The sequence below is a fragment of the Macrotis lagotis genome, chromosome 2 (assembly GCF_037893015.1).
Source record: "Macrotis lagotis isolate mMagLag1 chromosome 2, bilby.v1.9.chrom.fasta, whole genome shotgun sequence".
Taxonomy (NCBI): Eukaryota; Metazoa; Chordata; class Mammalia; order Peramelemorphia; family Peramelidae; genus Macrotis; species Macrotis lagotis.
In genome coordinates this window covers 243,023,793-243,040,884 of record NC_133659.1, presented here as the reverse complement: position 1 = coordinate 243,040,884, position 17,092 = coordinate 243,023,793, and the positions used below count along the sequence as shown (strand labels likewise).

The 17,092-nt window shown below is 44.7% G+C and overlaps 2 protein-coding genes across 7 annotated transcripts; both read left to right on the top strand.

The window, feature by feature from the left end:
- Positions 1 to 643: 643 nt before the first annotated feature.
- On the top strand, positions 644 to 2,664 carry TMEM107 (transmembrane protein 107). Of its 5 annotated transcripts, none has more exons than XM_074225561.1 (5): positions 644 to 817; positions 1,235 to 1,302; positions 1,460 to 1,589; positions 1,757 to 1,949; positions 2,116 to 2,664. In XM_074225561.1, the coding sequence occupies exons 1-4, from the start codon at positions 731 to 733 to the stop codon at positions 1,901 to 1,903; spliced, it is 432 nt and encodes a 143-aa protein (XP_074081662.1). In that variant the 5' UTR covers positions 644 to 730; the 3' UTR covers positions 1,904 to 1,949; positions 2,116 to 2,664. The 5 variants fall into 5 exon arrangements, 4 of the variants coding, with proteins under 4 accessions (XP_074081662.1, XP_074081665.1, XP_074081664.1 ...); XR_012476066.1 differs by having other exon boundaries at positions 645 to 817; positions 1,757 to 1,970; XM_074225563.1 differs by having other exon boundaries at positions 649 to 817; positions 1,460 to 1,560; positions 1,874 to 1,949.
- An 8,807-nt stretch (positions 2,665 to 11,471) lies between these two features.
- On the top strand, positions 11,472 to 16,062 carry VAMP2 (vesicle associated membrane protein 2). 2 transcript variants are annotated; one of them, XM_074225560.1, is made up of 5 exons: positions 11,472 to 11,568; positions 12,503 to 12,623; positions 13,384 to 13,542; positions 14,055 to 14,106; positions 14,373 to 16,062. In XM_074225560.1, coding segments are annotated over exons 1-5 (351 nt in total). In that variant the 5' UTR covers positions 11,472 to 11,566; the 3' UTR covers positions 14,390 to 16,062. The 2 variants fall into 2 exon arrangements, with proteins under 2 accessions (XP_074081661.1, XP_074081660.1); XM_074225559.1 differs by lacking the exon at positions 11,472 to 11,568 and having other exon boundaries at positions 12,078 to 12,623.
- The last annotated feature ends 1,030 nt before the right edge of the window (positions 16,063 to 17,092 follow it).

Genomic DNA, 17,092 nt, shown 5'->3' with positions numbered 1-17,092 from the left:
AATAAAAAAAGCAATTTTTAAAAAATTGTAAACTCAAGATCTGGGATTATCATCTTTGCCAGTCAGCGTTTCGCACTTTTAGCATTTAGGGTTTTTTCTTTCATACATTCAAAACGGAATGTCGTCCCCCATGAGAATGCAAATTCTTTTAAGGGGGGGGGGGTCGAGTGTTTTGATTTCACATTCCCATATTGCTTATTGAAGAAAGGTTAGTAGTCATTCGTTCGGCAGTTATTAAATTAATCCGTGTGTGTGTGTGTGTGTGTGTGTGTGTATCGCTAGTGCTGCGGGAACTTCGTGCAGCTGGGAAGGTGACAGCACCAGACTTGTAAATGAATCAGTAATAAGGGTGTAAAAGGAGAAAGAGCGGGAGAAGCTTGGCCAGACGGGCTCGAAAAGGACTCAGCGGTGCCAGGGGTTGATTCTGAGGAATTCTAGGTGGCCGCCATAGAACTGGGCTGATTTATAGAGACCAGGGTAAATTCTAAAAGGAAGATGTGGCGGGGGTCCTTCTCTTCTTAAAGCCAGGATCGGATTGCTGCGGACTACAGAAGGGCCCTCGGGAATTCACTGTCTCGCAGCTACTGCTACTTCTCGCGAGATCTCTCGGGTAGTTTGGCCAACGGAAAGGCGGGGGGGGGGGGGGGGGGGAAATCCCGCAGTTACCCTGGGCAACCGGGAGGCTTCGAGGAGCAGAAACAGTCGATCCACTGAGTCCGACCCGGAAAGAATGGGGCGGATTTCTGGGTTAGTGCCCTCTCGTTTTCTGACGTTGCTAGCTCATCTTGTGATCGTCGTCATCATCTTCTGGACGCGGGTAACATAACCCCTCTCACAGACCTTTCCGTTCACTTTTTCGGGGCCACCCCACTCCGTCCCGCCCCCGTTCTCTCGCCCAGAGTTTGAGCGGGTGGAGAAGCCGCCCCATCTCCCGGGCCCTGCGCCTGCGCCTGCGCCAGTCCCACCCCGCAGCTTGTGCGCCTGCGCCTGCAGCCCTTAGCCGCCTCCCCCACCCCTCGCCGCTTTCACTTGTTGCTCTCTGTGCCCTGCCCAAGCGCGGTTCGGAGGAGGCGCCCCGGGAAGCCAGGGCACCCGGCTTCGGGGTTTAGCATTGACGTTGTCTGGCTCCCGCGGCTTCGCCCCCCGCCGACGAGCTCGGCTTTCGCAAGGGCACCGCGTGGCTGAGTGGCTTAAAAGTGGTGTTTGATTGCTGTTGTTGTTGTTCCCTCCCCAGGAGGACAACGTTTTGGCCAGCCTGCCCCGCTACTACTCCCGCGAGGATTATGATAGTGAGGACTTGAAGTGAGCCACCCAGCGTGGAGGGGCGGGCCGGTGGGGAAGGCCGCGGCCCCCGGCGGGCGCGGGGTGGGGGGGCCCACAGTCCGGGAGGAAGACCCTGGAGGACGGGGCGGGCCCCTGGCTGGGGAGGGTCTGCTCTCAGGACCGCTATCTCCACTAGGCTGGTCACCGCCCTCTCCGTCACACTGGGCCTCTTCCTGGTAGAACTGGCGGGTTTCTTTTCAGGCGTGTCCATGTTCAACAGCACCCAGAGCCTTTTCTGTATCCTTTCGGCCTACTTTTCCCGCCAGGTAGCCCGTAGCGTGGCTCACTACATCTAGGGGTGGCGGGGCACGGTACGGATCTCGGTAGTTTAACCGGGACGTGGCCCAAGATGGAGCCCTTTCTAAGATGGTGGTGACGTAAGGAAAGAGACCTTAGCATCCCTGTACCCTAACGTGGGTTAATTTGCTTGCAGGGAAAGCCAGGTTCTCTTCCCTGCCCGCCGGCCCAGGTGCGGCTTCGTCACGGCTCACCTCCGCCGAGCATGCTGGGAAATGTAGTCCAAGTGTTTTTTTCCCTGACTCCGGCTAAGCTATCGCGGCCCACTGCTGCGCGGCCGTGACTCTGGCCTTCTTCGTCTTCGAGGCCTGGGAGTGCTTCACCTACTGGTACATCTTCACTTTCTGCAGGTGTGGCTCCTACCGCAGGTTCCCTAGAGGCTGCCCCAGCAGGGACAAGGCTTTCCCCATCTCCCAATTTAAGTGGGCTGTGGGTTTGGGATTGGGGAAATCTTTGGTTCAAGAAGTCCTTGATGACGCCTCCTTCCTTTCGCAGTGTCCTTCCGGCTTGCACTGAAGTAATAATGTTCATCGATGTCTTCGTGTTAAAGAAAAAATCTTTCTGAACCTCTTTCCATAAATGTGGATCAAAAGACCCCGGAAGATTTTGTAGTTGACGCTCGGGAGAAATGGGAAGACTTGCCCTCGATGGGTTTGGGGGACAATTGTCAGTGTTCTTATTCCTCCGAATTTTGTCACAATATTGTATATAGTACTTTGTAATAAAACCCAACTTTTGTACCATAATTACAGCTGGTGAAACCAGGTACAGGGAACACTGGGCATTGGCCATGCACAAGAAAAGTGAAGAACTTGGAGAGCAGAGTATGCTGGAAGAGCAGGCCTGATGCTTTCCCATCTACTACAGAACTTTAAAGTCACTGATTGCCTTATTTTTTAATGATTTCAGTCCAAATCCCAAGAAGGGGCAGGGCTTATTTATACAAATGGCAACATTACCTAGGGGACAATATGCAAATAAGGATCTTGAGGTTTCTTACCCTTTGGAACTCTAAATAAAGAAGCTAAGACTGGTTTCTTTAGATTCTGTTTGTTGAAAATGGATTGAACAGCCTTTCATTATTTGGGGGCTGGCTTTAGGGAAAGGCAGTAAAGAGTATCACCCCAACAGGTAGATCAGGGTGAGGCTGTCCTAAATTTGGCTCCCGGAAAATTTTTTTGTTGTTGTTAATAAAGTCTTTCTTAAGTGAATGTAACTTTTTTCCTTCTGTAAAATGGGCAATATTTAATGCCACCAGAGTACTGTGTCATGGTGGACAAACCAGGGACTCTTGAACACTTTAACTTAGAGGTGAGCCCTTGGAAAAATCACTTAAACCTTTTTTTCAGCCTCAGTCTCCTTATCTGTAAAAGGAAGTTATTGTGAGGAAATGGGCAAATGGTATCCTGTCTCCACCAGGGAGTTGAGTCAAGAGTTCATTTTTATAGTATACACCAAATCTTCACTCTTTTGAACTGGATTGGAGTGAGACATACCACTTTAAAGGTAAGAGTGACACTTTGCGTGTTAATAGTGACTGAAAAAAAGATGGGAAGGAATTTAGCACCTTGAGCCAATAAGAGATATCCAAGAAACATCAGAAGTCTGAATTTGTGTGTGTTCTGTGTTACCATCTGGATTTGGGATAAATCATCTTAGTACCATGGTCATAGTTTCCTGATTTGCAGAAGGAAGGCATTGGCATAGTTGAGTCTAAGGTTACTTAACAGTTTTAAATTGTTGAATCTTGGTTTGAAATGAGAATAAATATGAAGAAAGTTAAAACATGGCACCATTCTATCCCTGAACGTTACAGATATCTTTTAAAATAAAGGCAAAAAGAGCTTGGGAACTATGAGTTTGGAACTTTTTCTGCTGATCTTTTTAACCCTCCCCTTTGTTAAAAGGAATAGTCATTCCTTATCTGGCCATTAGGAAGGCTATTCCACTTTTAGGAAAAAGTGAGGTTGATGACTTAGCACAGCACCACCCTCATTCTGATCCAATTCATGTGCTTGTTAGGGCATCACTCTTGATGTCATGGTCTTCAAGAATGAAGAACAAACATCAGTCATTCCTTAGAGTCCTGTCTAAAAGTGGAGCAGGGAGGGATATATAAATAATGTTAAAACAGTAATAAAAACTTGCTGATAGTCATCGATAAGCATTAGAAGTCTACTATGTGGCAGAGTAGGAATTCTGATAAAAATTCTAAGATTAATATAGCAATCCTATTCTAATTGTTTCTATAATCTTAATGTCCTTGTGTCTACATAGCACTTCTCTGCACATTATTCATTTGCTCCTCAAGACAACCCTGTGAAATGTTGCTATTAGACTGTTTCAGAAATGAGAGATCCAGAGTGATTCAGCTAGTAGATGTCTAATCAAGACTCATTAAATTTTTCCTCTTCAAGTCAAAACTATTTGCTACTCCAAAAGACCTAAGTTATTTTACCCCCCCAAAAAATTGTTTTCTATAATGTCTCAATCATTTGATTTCTGCTCATCTTACAAGTTATTTAAGCTTTGTGGTAGAACACTTGGGAATCAGGAGTCAGATAAGAAACTGTACCATTTACATTCTTGAATCAAGTCAATGAGTCTTCAGGACTTTATTCAAGGCCCTATGCCAACCCTGGATATACAAAGATAGGCAAAAACCCTCAAGAAATTCAAAGACTAATGGGAGGTAATATGTAAGCAATTAGGAATATACAGAGTACATAGAAAGGTACCCAAGGCAAGTAATATATTTGAATGTGTGCCTTTTTCTTAGCCTTATTTGAATATATGCTTAAGGTAATGTGAGCTTCACTGGATTTAAACAAAAGATCTGAACAAAATCCTGGTCCTGTTACTATTTGTGGGTTCTTAAGCAAATGACAGCCTCTCTGGGCATTAGTTTCCTATAGTTTCCCCAAGAAGGGATTGGATTAAATGATTTCTAAGGCAATTCCAACTCCAGTATCCCATAATCTTATAATTGTCATCCCCCAGGAACTATCATAATACCTTGTACATCATAGACACTTAATACTGTTACATGTAATTGAAAGAGGACAATAATATTTCTAGCCTAGGTAGGAGAAAAATTACTGATATTAACAGAAATAGGGATGTCATGAAGACCATTAATTTTTTTTAACTTTTTTTGCAAGGCAAATGGAGTTAAGTGGCTTGCCCAAGGCCACACAGCTAGGTAATTCTTGTCTGAGGCCGAATTTAAACTCAGGTACTCTTGACTCCAGGCCCAGTGCTGTTATCCACTGCACCACCTAGATGCCCCCAAACGATCTAATTTTTGATGGGAAGATACAAAACTGATGTCCAAGTCGTTATGTCCCACATATAATTGGGAATTTCAAACTAAAGATTAGGAAAGAGGACAGGGATATGATAAAAGATTTAGGAATCATGTATATACAAACTAGTGACTTCAACTCAGAAGAACTTCCCATCAGTAAGAAGTAAGACTGTGTCCAGTGTCCCATCATCTGAGGCTGCTCAGTGGAGAATGGATGACCATTTGCCAGAAATGTCAGACAGTTTAATGTAACCAGTTTAAGAGGAGGATCTTTGAATCCCTTCAACTCTCAGATTATAGGATGACAAATCCGAATTTCTTGGTGATGACCCAACACAGAAAACCTTAAAACATCTACTATACCATCATAGGAAGAGTCAATTTGGCAGTCAGAAAATTAAATTTTAGCCTTGGGTAACAATTTTTGTCTTAATGTAGGCATCTAGGTAGCATAGTGGATAAGAGTTATAGACTTGGTTTTAGGAAGATGAATATGAATTCTACCTCAAGCACACACTATATGACTTTGTGCAAGTCACTTGAACTTTGTCATTCTGTTTCTTCATCTGTAAAATGAAGTAAATAATAGCACCTACCTCTCAGCTTTATTGTGAGAATCGAATTAAACTAACATATGTAAGAGCTTTACAAATCTTAATATATGTATGCTAGCTCCTGGGTTACTGAGTGGCACAGTGGATGAGGACCAAGAGAAGTTTAATGATTTGAGGGTAGCTAGGTGGTACAGTGGATAGAGCACCGGCCCTGATGTCAGGAGGATTTGAGTTCAAATCCAACCTCAGACACTTAATAATTGTCTGGCTGTGTGGCCTTGAGCAAGTCACTTAACCCCATTGCCTTAAAAAAAGATTGATTTGCCTAGAGTCATATAGCTAGTAAGATGGAATTTGAAACCAGGTCTTCCTAACTCCTAGTTCAGCACTATTCATCACATTAGGCCAAAGGGATTAATTATTGCTCTTTGTCGAATAAAAATATCATAGATTTAAAGTATGTATCTTTATTTTACCTTGATGTATAATTTGACCTTTTCTTTCCACTATGAAGAATAAGTTGGAAGTTGCTTGGGCCTCTTGGAGTTTTCAAGGAGAACCTACTTACTGAATCTTATTCCTTGTCTCCTTTTTATTTTCCCTACTCTTTTTTTTTAACTCATCATAAATCCCACCTTCTGCAGTGGGACCTTTCCTAGTACCCACTAGATGTCTCCAAGATACCTAGATTTTCATACATTACCAGCCCAGATCAATTTATATCTATTCTTATTTTTCTTAATGTGCCTAGTTATTTGCATGTTGCTGCTTCCAATAGAATTCAAATTTCTTGAAGGCACAGACAATTTTCCCCTTTGTTCCCTTATATATATATATACATATATATATATCTGATATATATATATATATATATATATACACACACACAGAGAGCATAACAATGTACAATAACTACAAAACAATAGAAAATAAACGTGAAATTAAAACGTACAAGTTTGTCCAAAAAAAGAATGATGAGGAAACACTTCTATCTATTCCTGGTCCATAGATATGGAACATTGCCTATAATGCTAGGGTTTTGGGGTTACTTTTTCTTTTGGTTTATTGGTTTGTTTTGTTTTCTTAAGTGTGAATTGGTTTTACTGAATTTTTTTCTCTTCCACTTATTTTTTTTATTTTTATGTTTTTAGTTTTTGCAAGGCAATGGGGGTTGAATGACTTGCCCAAGGCCACACAGCTAGGTAATTATTAAGTATCTGAGATCAGATTTCAACTCGGGTACTCCTGACTCCAGGGCTGGTGCTCTATCCACTGTACCACCTAGCTGCCCCTCCACTTCTTTTTTAAAAATTATTCTTTATTTTAAAAAATATTGTTATAAGGGATAGGCCCCTGGGAAGTAGAAGAAAGGAGAAGAAAGGATGGGATTAATCTAGGAGATATAAAAATTAAAGCTAAAAATAAAATCTGTTTAATTCTAGGTGAGCAATTTTGAGGATCTGATCTATGATGGTAGCTTTGTGAGAACAAATCTTAAAATAGGAAAGATTTCAGGAACATAAAAATGCTAAAATTTCACTATTGTTTGCATATATTGGGTAAAGAATTATGAGGAATCAAGAATAACACTAATGCTAAATTACTGGAAACTGGAACAATCCCAGAAATGGGAAAGTTTGGAAGAGGATTGGGTTTGGGGAGAAAGATAATGAATTCTGTTTTGAATAGATTGGATTTGATATGTAGATTTTTATTTCACACCCAAGGTGAAATGTCCAATATTCAAGTGGTGATATAGAAGTGTAGCTCAGGGCAGAAACTGGGAATCTATGAATCATCAGCACAGAGATAAATAAGCCCACAGAAACTGATGACATCTCTAAGAACAGGAATGTAAAGAAAGGAGTAAGGGACCTAGGACTAGAAACTGAGAACAAACCATGGGGATAGATCACCAGATCTGGAATCAAGAAGACCTGAGATCACATCTGACTTCAAATATTTATAGGTATAATCCTGGGCAAGTCACTTAATCTTTATCTCAGTTTCTTCAGCTGTAAAATGGGGATATCATCTACCTTCTAGGGCTATTGTGATGAACACATTAGATAATAATTGTAAAGTGCTTAACACAGTGCCTGGCACATAATAAACTCTTTATGAATGTTAGCTATTATTTTTAGCACAATATGATGAATCAGTAAAACTGACTGAGCAGGAAGGTAATAGGTACCTTTATCATGATATGATGAATTAGTAAAGTTGACTGAGTAGGATGGATTAGGGAGTCTTTTACATGGGGTCCATAGACACACACACACCTCCCCCAGCAGTCAATGGATACATATCAAATTATCTTGTTTTGATACTTATTGCAATATGATTGTTTTTGTAATCTATGTGTTTTATTTTGTATGCCTAAAAACATTAATTTTAGGAGTGCATAGGCTTCACAAACTATCAAAGGAGTCCATGGAACAAAAAAAAGTAAAATTGCCTTGTTAAAGAGGAAGAGAAAAAGAAGATAATACCACAAAAACCACAAGAGGAGGGATTATTGAGGAGAGAGGGTAGTCAAATGGAGCAGATCAGTTGAGAAGGTTTGAGGACTGAAAAAAGACTTATACTTGACAAAAATATTATTGGTAATTTGTAATGAATGGTTTCACTGATAAAACCTTTCTGGAGAACAATTTGGAACCATACCCAAAGGGCAATAAAATTATGCATACCCTTTGATCCAGCAATACCACTATTAAGTCCCTATCCCAAAGAGATCACAAAAAAGAGGAAAAGACCCACATGTATGAGAATATTCATAGCAACTCTTTTTGTGATGGCAAAGAATTGGAAATTGAGGAGTTGTTTATACATTGGGGAATGGCTGAACAAGTTGTGATATATTATGGAATAGCTCTTCTCAACAATACAACAAATACTAAAAGGCCTGGACTGGAAAATGCCACCTATGTTCAGAGAAAGAACTATGGAATCAATATAGATCAGGTATACTATTTTCACTTTTTTTTGTTTTTTTTTTTTTTTTGCAAGGCAAATGGGGTTAAGTGGCTTGCCCAAGGCTACCCAGCTAGGTAATTATCAAGTGTCTGAGATCGGATTTGAACGCAGGTACTCCTGACTCCAGGGCTGGTGCTTTATCCACTGCGCCACCTAGCTGCCCCGTATTTTCACTTTTTAAAATTTTTTTCTTCTTGTGGCTTTTCCCTTTTTGTTTTGATACTTTCACAGCATGACTAATATAGAAATATGTGTAATATGATTGTACATGTAAAACCTATATCTGATTACTTGCTTTCCTAGTCTGGGGGAAGGGAAAGGAAAGGAAGGGTGGGAGGGAGAAAACTTTACAAAAATAAATGTTAGGAGGTGGCACAGTGGATAGAGTACTGGACCTGGACTCAGGAGGACCAGAGTTCATATCCTGCCTCAGACACCTAATAATTACTTATCTATGTGACCTTAGGCAAGTTACAACCCCATTTCCTTGTCAAAAAAAATGTTGAAAATTATCTTTACATGTAATTGGAAAAATAGTTAAAAAATAATTTCAGTCCAGTGATGAAGTTGGAAGCCAGAATGTGAAGGGTCTAGAAATGAGTTAACTGAGAGGAATTAAAGACTGCTAGTATAGTCAGGTTTTTCTTTTCTTTTTTTTTTTGGTTTATTTTTGCAAGGGTTAAGTGACTTGCCCAAGGTCACACAGCTAGGTAATTTTTTTTTAAATGTTATAGATCAAGTTTGAACTCAGGTTCTTCTGATTCTAGGACTGGTGCTCTTTATAGTCAGATTTTTCAAGGAGTTTGCTGAGTAAAGGAGGGAAGATAAGATAAAAGATGATAGCTAGAGAGGATGATAGAGTCTAGGGAAGGTTTAAGAATGGGGGAGATTTTAATAGATTTGAAGGTAATAGGTACCTTTATCATGCATGATATGATGAATCAGTAAAGTTGACTGAGTAGGACTGATTAGGGATTCTTTTACATGGGGTTCATAGACACACACACACACACACACACACACACACACACACACACACACCTCCCAAGGAGTCAATGCATAGTTATCTTATCTTATTTTGATAGTTATTTCAATATGATTTCTTTTATAATCTATGTATTTTATTTTGTATGCCTAAAAACATTAATCTGAGACATGAACTGATGCTGAGTGAAATGAGCAGAACCAGAACACTTTGAACAGCAACATTGTGCAATGATCAACTATGACAGACTTTGCTCTTCTCAGCAATATGGCATTTAAAGACTTGTGATTGTGAGTTCAGCCTTGATTCAATACTTTGGCCAGTAAGAAACTCAAACATTCATTTCTAATAATCTTCTCCCCCACCCCTGCCTTTCCTTTTCTCATCTGAGTTTCCTGGGGCTTCTATATGACTAGGTATATGAATCAGAAGTATGTATCTAAAACCTGAAGCTGCCAGAGGTGTAATCTCAGACAAGTCACTTTTCCTTATCTGTAAAATGAATGAATTTCTTGTAGTCACTCTGAGATGATCTCTGAAATCTTTTCTAACTCTATATCCTCTTGTGACCAATGTCACAATCACAAGGGATACAGTGATTTGGTGGTCAGATTTAGGGATAAACTGGGCTTTATTTTTCCTTTTGTACCCCCTTAAAGACAATCTACCTCTTTGTGCAAAAAAAGGTGGTGTTTTAGATGTTAGGTCTGGGAGATGGGGGTGGGGAGGGGTTGGAATGTTGGAGTTGTAATCTAGGAAAGTTCAAAGTTAGGGTTTTGAAGAATGGCCTGTGTGTGGTTAGGGTATGTTATGTCTGGGTGGCTAGGATGGAGCATTAGGGAGGTCAGAGGTCAGAAGTGCTCTAATTTGGAAAATTGTAATATTTGAGTAATGATATGGAAATAAACATTGGAATTGGGATGCTGAAGTTAGGGTGCATAGTGAGAATATCAGAGGTAGGAGCTGGGGAGTTGAGTTCTGTTGTCATTCTAGGAGAGTTGGAATATTAGGGTTTTAGTGTTAAGATCAGGGTTTTAGGTGTTATCTATTTGGCACTAGAGTGACATTAGACATGTCAGAGTTGAAGTTTGAGTATGGAAGTTTAAGGGAATGAAAGATTGGGTTTTTAGAGAGTTGGAGTGCTGAGGGTTTGAAGTTTTGGATGTGTTAGGGTGCTGAACCCTGACATATTGGAAGTGTGTTAATATTTCAGGTGACATTGAGTTGGAATATTGCAGGTTTAGGTGCTTAAAGTGTGGGGGTAGGGTTGAGATTGATCATAGTGGGAGTGGCCAGGTGGCACAGTGGATAGAGCACCGGCCCTGGAGTCAGCAGTACCTGGGTTCAAATCTGGTCTCAGACACTTAATAATCACCTGGCTGTGTGGCCTTGGGCCAGTCACTTAACCCCATTTGCCTTGCAAAAACCTAAAAAGATTGGTCATATTGGATGTTGTTGGAAGTTTGTAAGATCAGGGATGTTAGAGTCTTGGTTTTGGACTGTTGGTGTTTGAAGTAATGGAATATCAAGAGTTTGAAGGAGTATGAAAGGCTGGGGATCCGAGTTTTAGGGTTAGAAATCAAAGCTGAGGGTTAGGAATTCGAGTCTTAGATTTGAGACTTGAGAAAATCGTAGGGGTTGCATTGTTGATATTTTGTAGTTTAGGGGCTGGGGTGTTGATATGCAGTGTGGGAGTTTTGTAGATTTGGGGATTGGAGTGTTGGGAAGAAGGGTGGAATTGCAAAATTTGGGAGGCTGGAATGTTGGACTTGGGGGATTTGGTTGGAGATCTGGGGTACAAGAAATGTAGGGGTTGGAGGCAGGTGTCTGGGCGTCTGGGGGAGAGGTTTTGGAGAGTCGCGAGTTCCTTCCAGGTCAGGGTCTCAGGCAGGGGGAGGGCGGCGAGGGAGCAGGGCGGCCAACATGGCCGCACCTCAACCCCTGCTCCCAGCTCCCCCTCCCCACTCCCCCGCCCGGCCCGGCCCGCGGGTGCCCGGATGTGGGTGACGCGCGGCCGCCATCTTCCCGTCCCCAGGCTCGGCAGCACCATTCGGAGCCAGCGCGAGCCGGAGCCGCCGCCGCCGCTGTCCCCGCCCGCCCGCGCGCCCGCCCGCCCCCGCCATGTGAGTCTGCACCGCCCGGCGCCGGCCCGGGGCTACCGCGGACCCCCGTGCACCGCCCGGAGCCGCCCTCCCGCAGGCGCGCCTTCCTCCTCCGTGCCGTCCTCGTCCTCCTTCCTTCTCCGCCCGTCCCCACCCTCGTCGCCCGGGCGCCTTCCGGGAGCTGGGCCCGCTCGGGGCCCGGCGGAGCCCAGCGCCGCGGCCTCCGGGCCCGGCCGGCCCCGGCGTCCCTGCGGGTCCGGCCCGGGCCCCGGCGTCCCTGCGGGTCCGTCCCGGGCCCCGGCGTCCCTGCGGGTCCGGCCCGGGCCCCGGCGTCCCTGCGGGTCCGGCCCGGGCCCCGGCGTCCCTGCGGGTCCGGCCCGGGCCCCGGCGTCCCTGCGGGTCCGGCCCGGGCCCCGGCGCTGCGGGCTGCGGGGGCGGCGCTTGTGCTTATTAAGGAGGGCCTGGGCCGGGGCTGAGGCTCCGGAGGAGGGGGCCGCGGGGCTCAGAATACCGGGGCCCGGGCCGGCCTAGGGGCCCCGGGCCCACGCGCCCAGCTCAGGCCACCCTGACCCGCCCCTGGAGAGTTCCTGTCACCACCGCGGCCGCCCCGGAGAGGCCCGGAAAGGTGCCCTGGTGCTGGTACCTTCCACCTATGCACCCTCCGGCCCCTGCCCGAGTTTTAGGGGCCTGCCTTAGTCCCCAGGCTGTCAGGCGCCCCGAGAGGAGGAGCTGAGGGGTCTCGCTAACTCAGTGCTCCAGTCCAATCCCTCTTTCTTCGGGGGGAAACTGAGGCCCAGAGAGGAGACTCGACCTCAGAATGAGTCTGGAAAGGCTCGCCTGAGGTCTTCTCTTTGGGGAGAGAGTTGGGGACCCGGGAGAGGGTTGGCGCGGCAAAGTCTGCTGTGAAGGGCTGGATGTCCTTGTGTCAAGACACTTTTGCCACTTGCACCCTCAGGTCTGCTCCTGCTCCTGCCATGCCCCCTGCTGCCCCAGCAGGAGAAGGGGGTCCTCCCGCTGCCCCCCCAAATCTCACTAGCAACAGGAGGCTGCAGCAAACCCAGGCCCAGGTGGATGAGGTGAGCCTAGAGGAAGGAGAGAAGTGAAAGAAAGGGAAGGTGGGGATGAAGGACTGCCTGCCTTGTGATCAGTACCAGGGACAGCTCACTGCCCAGTGCTTGCAGCTTTAGCATTTGGGGTGGGAGGGAGGTTAGAGTAAGAGGCATAAATGTTTCGTGTCAGCAGTGTTGGACAGCGACCTGTGTCACTGTTGTCTTGCCCCTGGCCACCTGGTAAGTTAGTTGGTGTTGCTCCTTTGCTTTATCCTTCGAGGTCTGGGCCTAGTGTGTTGGGCTGTTGTACACTAGGCATGTCGGAGATTTGTAGGTAGTGGGTGTCTCATTATTTTATGCCTTTTTGTGTAAAGGGCAGGTTTTTGACCTACACCCAATGTGTCATTCAGTTCTGCTAGCATGTCCAAGATATGTACCTGGATCAACTGCTGGCATGCCCTTGCTCTATGTCCCTGATGGGTTCTGTGCATATATATATCTATATATATATATATTATGCCTCAAGCATGTGTCCCTGGTATTACTGTGTGTGTGTGTGTGTGTGTGTGTGTGTGTGTGTGTGTTTGAGTTCCTGCATATAAGGTCACAGTGAACCCATGATTTGTGTCCCACCATATATCAGATGTACGTCCTTGGGGGGTTGTCCTATTTGTGTGATGCTTGAAGCTTTAGCCTGGCATAGTCTGTGACATCTCTTTGGTATGTTGCTTGTGTGAATCTATGGCACGAGGTTAAACATCTCGACCCTCTCCCCTCTATTGTCTAGGTAGTGGATATCATGCGGGTGAATGTGGACAAGGTCCTAGAGCGGGACCAGAAGTTATCAGAACTAGATGACCGTGCAGATGCCCTCCAGGCTGGGGCTTCCCAGTTTGAGACAAGTGCTGCTAAGCTCAAGCGTAAATACTGGTGGAAAAACCTCAAAGTAAGGGACTTGAGGAGCGCATGAGGGAGGTCCTACAGGAGAGGAGACTAAGGGAATGGGGTAAAGTGTTTTCTAGGCCCAATCAACATGAAATCAAAATTGTGTGACCTTGGGTAAGTCACTTCTTTCTGGGTTTCAGTTTTTTGTCTCTAAAATTAAGGGGCTATTGTTAGGTGATCACTAAGATTCTCCCCCCCCAACACACACACACACACACACACACACACACACACACACACACACACACACACAGAGTTTCTTGGTATAGCTAGTTCTTTCAGGAAATGGCTTGGAGGATAGAAAGTGGGCAGAGCCCTGATCTTTCCTCCTACTAACTTATTACCCTCCCCAATCCTTCTTCCTTTTTCCTTTTCTACTTCCTCTCCCTTTCATCTCTTTCTGCTTCCTTTCCCCTTTTCTTCTTTTCCTCATTCTCTCTCCATCTCCTCATCTCACCTTTTTTCCTCCCTTCTCTCCTCCCTTCCTTTTTATCACTCTCTCCTCCCTCCCAGATGATGATCATCCTTGGAGTGATATGCGCCATCATCCTCATCCTCATCATTGGTGAGTGGGGAGTTGAGGGAGGAGGTTTAGATAATATGGTCTAGGAGGGAAAAAAAATAATCTTTTCATCAGACCCTTGTAGGATCATTGGTCCCACCAGCATCCCAAGAGCTTATCCTCCTGACCAAAGCTAATGAAACTCGATCTGGGGGGGCGGGGCGGGGCTGGGCAGAATGGAGGAGGGCTAAGTGTGTAGGTGAGAGATTCCCGGAGCTGGGGATATATGAACCAAACCTGACCCTAACACTCTTTGGGTCTCTCCACAGTTTATTTCAGCACCTAAGCCCACAGCAGGAGCTGCCCCTGCCCGGGAGAGGGCCCCCTCCCCTCCATGGCTCTCCCTCTCTCAGCCATATCTTCCAGCCCCTTCTCCTGTCCCACCTCCAGTGTGTCTGCGTGTGTGTCCCCCCTTGTAAATAGCCAGCTGTTATTTATACATATATAATATTATATATATTTGGTCTGTTTGTAGTTTTATTACTAGAAGATTTTTTCTGGTTGTTCTTAACTTCTCTCCCCTGCCCATCATCCATTTCTTTCCCCTAACTCTTCATTCCTTTATTTTTCTTTTGACCCACAATCCCCTCATCTGCATTTGCTATGCAACATTCTCTATTCTCCTTCCATCTTCCTTTCTGCCTGGATTTAGCTGTTCATCTCTCTCCCACCCATGTCTTTCCTCCCAGGAGCCTGGGGCTCCCCCTTATATTTATGGACTATCCAATCATTATGGACTGTGATAAAGATTCCCTAAGCCAACTTTCCCTCCCCAGTGTCTCCTGGGAGCTTTGAGCATTTAAATTAGCATGTCATTTACATAACCACACCCTTTTTGTTTGCTTTTCAGTCCTCCCTGCCTCCTGACCTGTATTGGGTCTCCTTTTACCTACTAAACACACTTATGATTCCTCCAATTTTACCCTTATTTGCACGACATTTACATAAGTGAGGGGTTCTTTGCTTTTAATACTTGGAGGCTTGTGGCCTCCCCCATTCCATTTTTTTTTACCATCCATTTCCTTTTAACTCTGTCTGTCATCATACTTTCCCAATTTCTCCTTTCCACAAATGCCTCCCCAACTCTCAACCCCACAGCTGGTATGTAAGTGTCTTAAGTTAAATGTTTTGATGGACCAATAATTCTGCCACTTGGGGGTCTCCACATTCCTACTCCCCATATTTGGTAGGGGGGCTCACTGACATTCTCAAACGGGTCCCCCTCACCTGCCCCTCCCACCCCAGCTGGGATGAATTGGGGAACCCTGCTACATTCCGATTCTTATCTAGGAGGGGAGGTCACCAGCCAATAGGGGCTGTCACTGCCGTGGGGAGTCTGGTAAGGGGGCTGAGGAACACCTCACAAGTCCTCCATGGACCTCCTCCCCTCTGAGCCACCTCCTTGTGGGGAACAGAACTGATAGCCCACTCTGAAGTTCCAGGGAGGGTTTGCAAAGTCCTGTCATTGCCCACCTCCCTTGGATGCCCCCCTGAATTCAAGGAAGGGGGAAACAGTCACTGCCAGAATGTGTTGCTGGGGAGGAGGAGATATTTTATCTCTTCCCCTTCCCAAGGGAAGAAGGGAATGGTTCCTGTGAGGTCCTCTAGGCTGAGGGGAGTTGGTGGTTGAAGGAGGGTCAAATAGTCTCTTTAAAAGGCACAATTTGAGGGGAACATGGAGGGAAGGATATAGTCCTTTTACTTGCCACTAGATCTCTGTGTTCCCCTGTTCCACATTCTGGGAGGTTGAGGAGAAAGAGAGCTGCCTACTGGGTTGGGGGTGGTGGAGATGTGGGGGTGGGGCTTTGTCTAGACCCCCCCCATTCCCTATCCCTACTCTCCCCTTCAGTGCCCCCAATTCTGTGGCAAATCCAGATTGTGAAAATGTACAATAAATAAATGTGTGATGAGAAACCAGATAGTGTGTGTGCATTTTTGTTCAAAGAGGGGAACCTGACTTAACTAAACCAAGGAGTACATAGCTTGGCTATGCATGTTTAGATAATAAGAAGGGTTAGATTCAGTAAAGGGAGGGAGGGATATTTAGCTTAAGGCTAAGAGAGGGGATTGTTGGGAGAGAAAATGGCAAAGAAGATGGGACAAGCTAGAAACTGAAACTCTGACCTGGACCAGGGGGAAATGTAGCTCCAAAGCTAACCATAAGAAGTCGTAGAATTGTATAATGAAAAGAATTCCTTACATTTATAAAAACTTCTCATAACCATTAACTTATATGATTTACTCACTTCCTCCAACAACTTTGGATGTCCAAGGTCACACAAGTCACCCTTGGCAGAGAAAAGATTCACAGTTTTAAAAACCAAATTCTAAAATAAATTTTAAAAAAACCCAACAAATTATAAGTTAAAAGAGACTTGAAGAGATCATTTTTGTCCAATCCACTTCTGGAAAAGAATCCTCCAAAAGAGGGATTCTAAACCTTTTTTTTGGTGTCAGATTACTCTTTGGCAGTCTGCCTTCACAGAAAAATATTTTTAAATATCTAAAATACAGTGCTTAGGATTCAAAGAGACCAATTTATATTGAAATAATTATAAAAATATTTTAACACAAGTGCCATGAACCCTTGTTCTAGTCTCCCCAAGAACTCCAGAGAAGGCACCTTTTAAAGCAGTTAGTTTCATTTTTGCACAGCTCTAAATTTAGGGATGTTTTCCTTATATAAATTTGAAATCTACAACTGAAACATTCACCCATTGTTTCTAATCCCAAACTAGGCTTCTTAATGCCCTCTTCAGGGTTTTTTTCCATTATATCACAGTGCTTCTCTGTGTGTGATGGAGAGAGAACCACTAACCCCACCTCCTTCCCTTCCCCACCCCCAACATACAGGCTGCTTTGTACACAAGAGCAGACAGGACAGAGTCTATGTAGCCTAGTTTTAAAGGACCTGTGTATGGGAACCTAGCCCTTAGAATATTGAGCAGCTGCTTTCCTCAGGGACCTAAGTCCCTTTTTTACCTATATA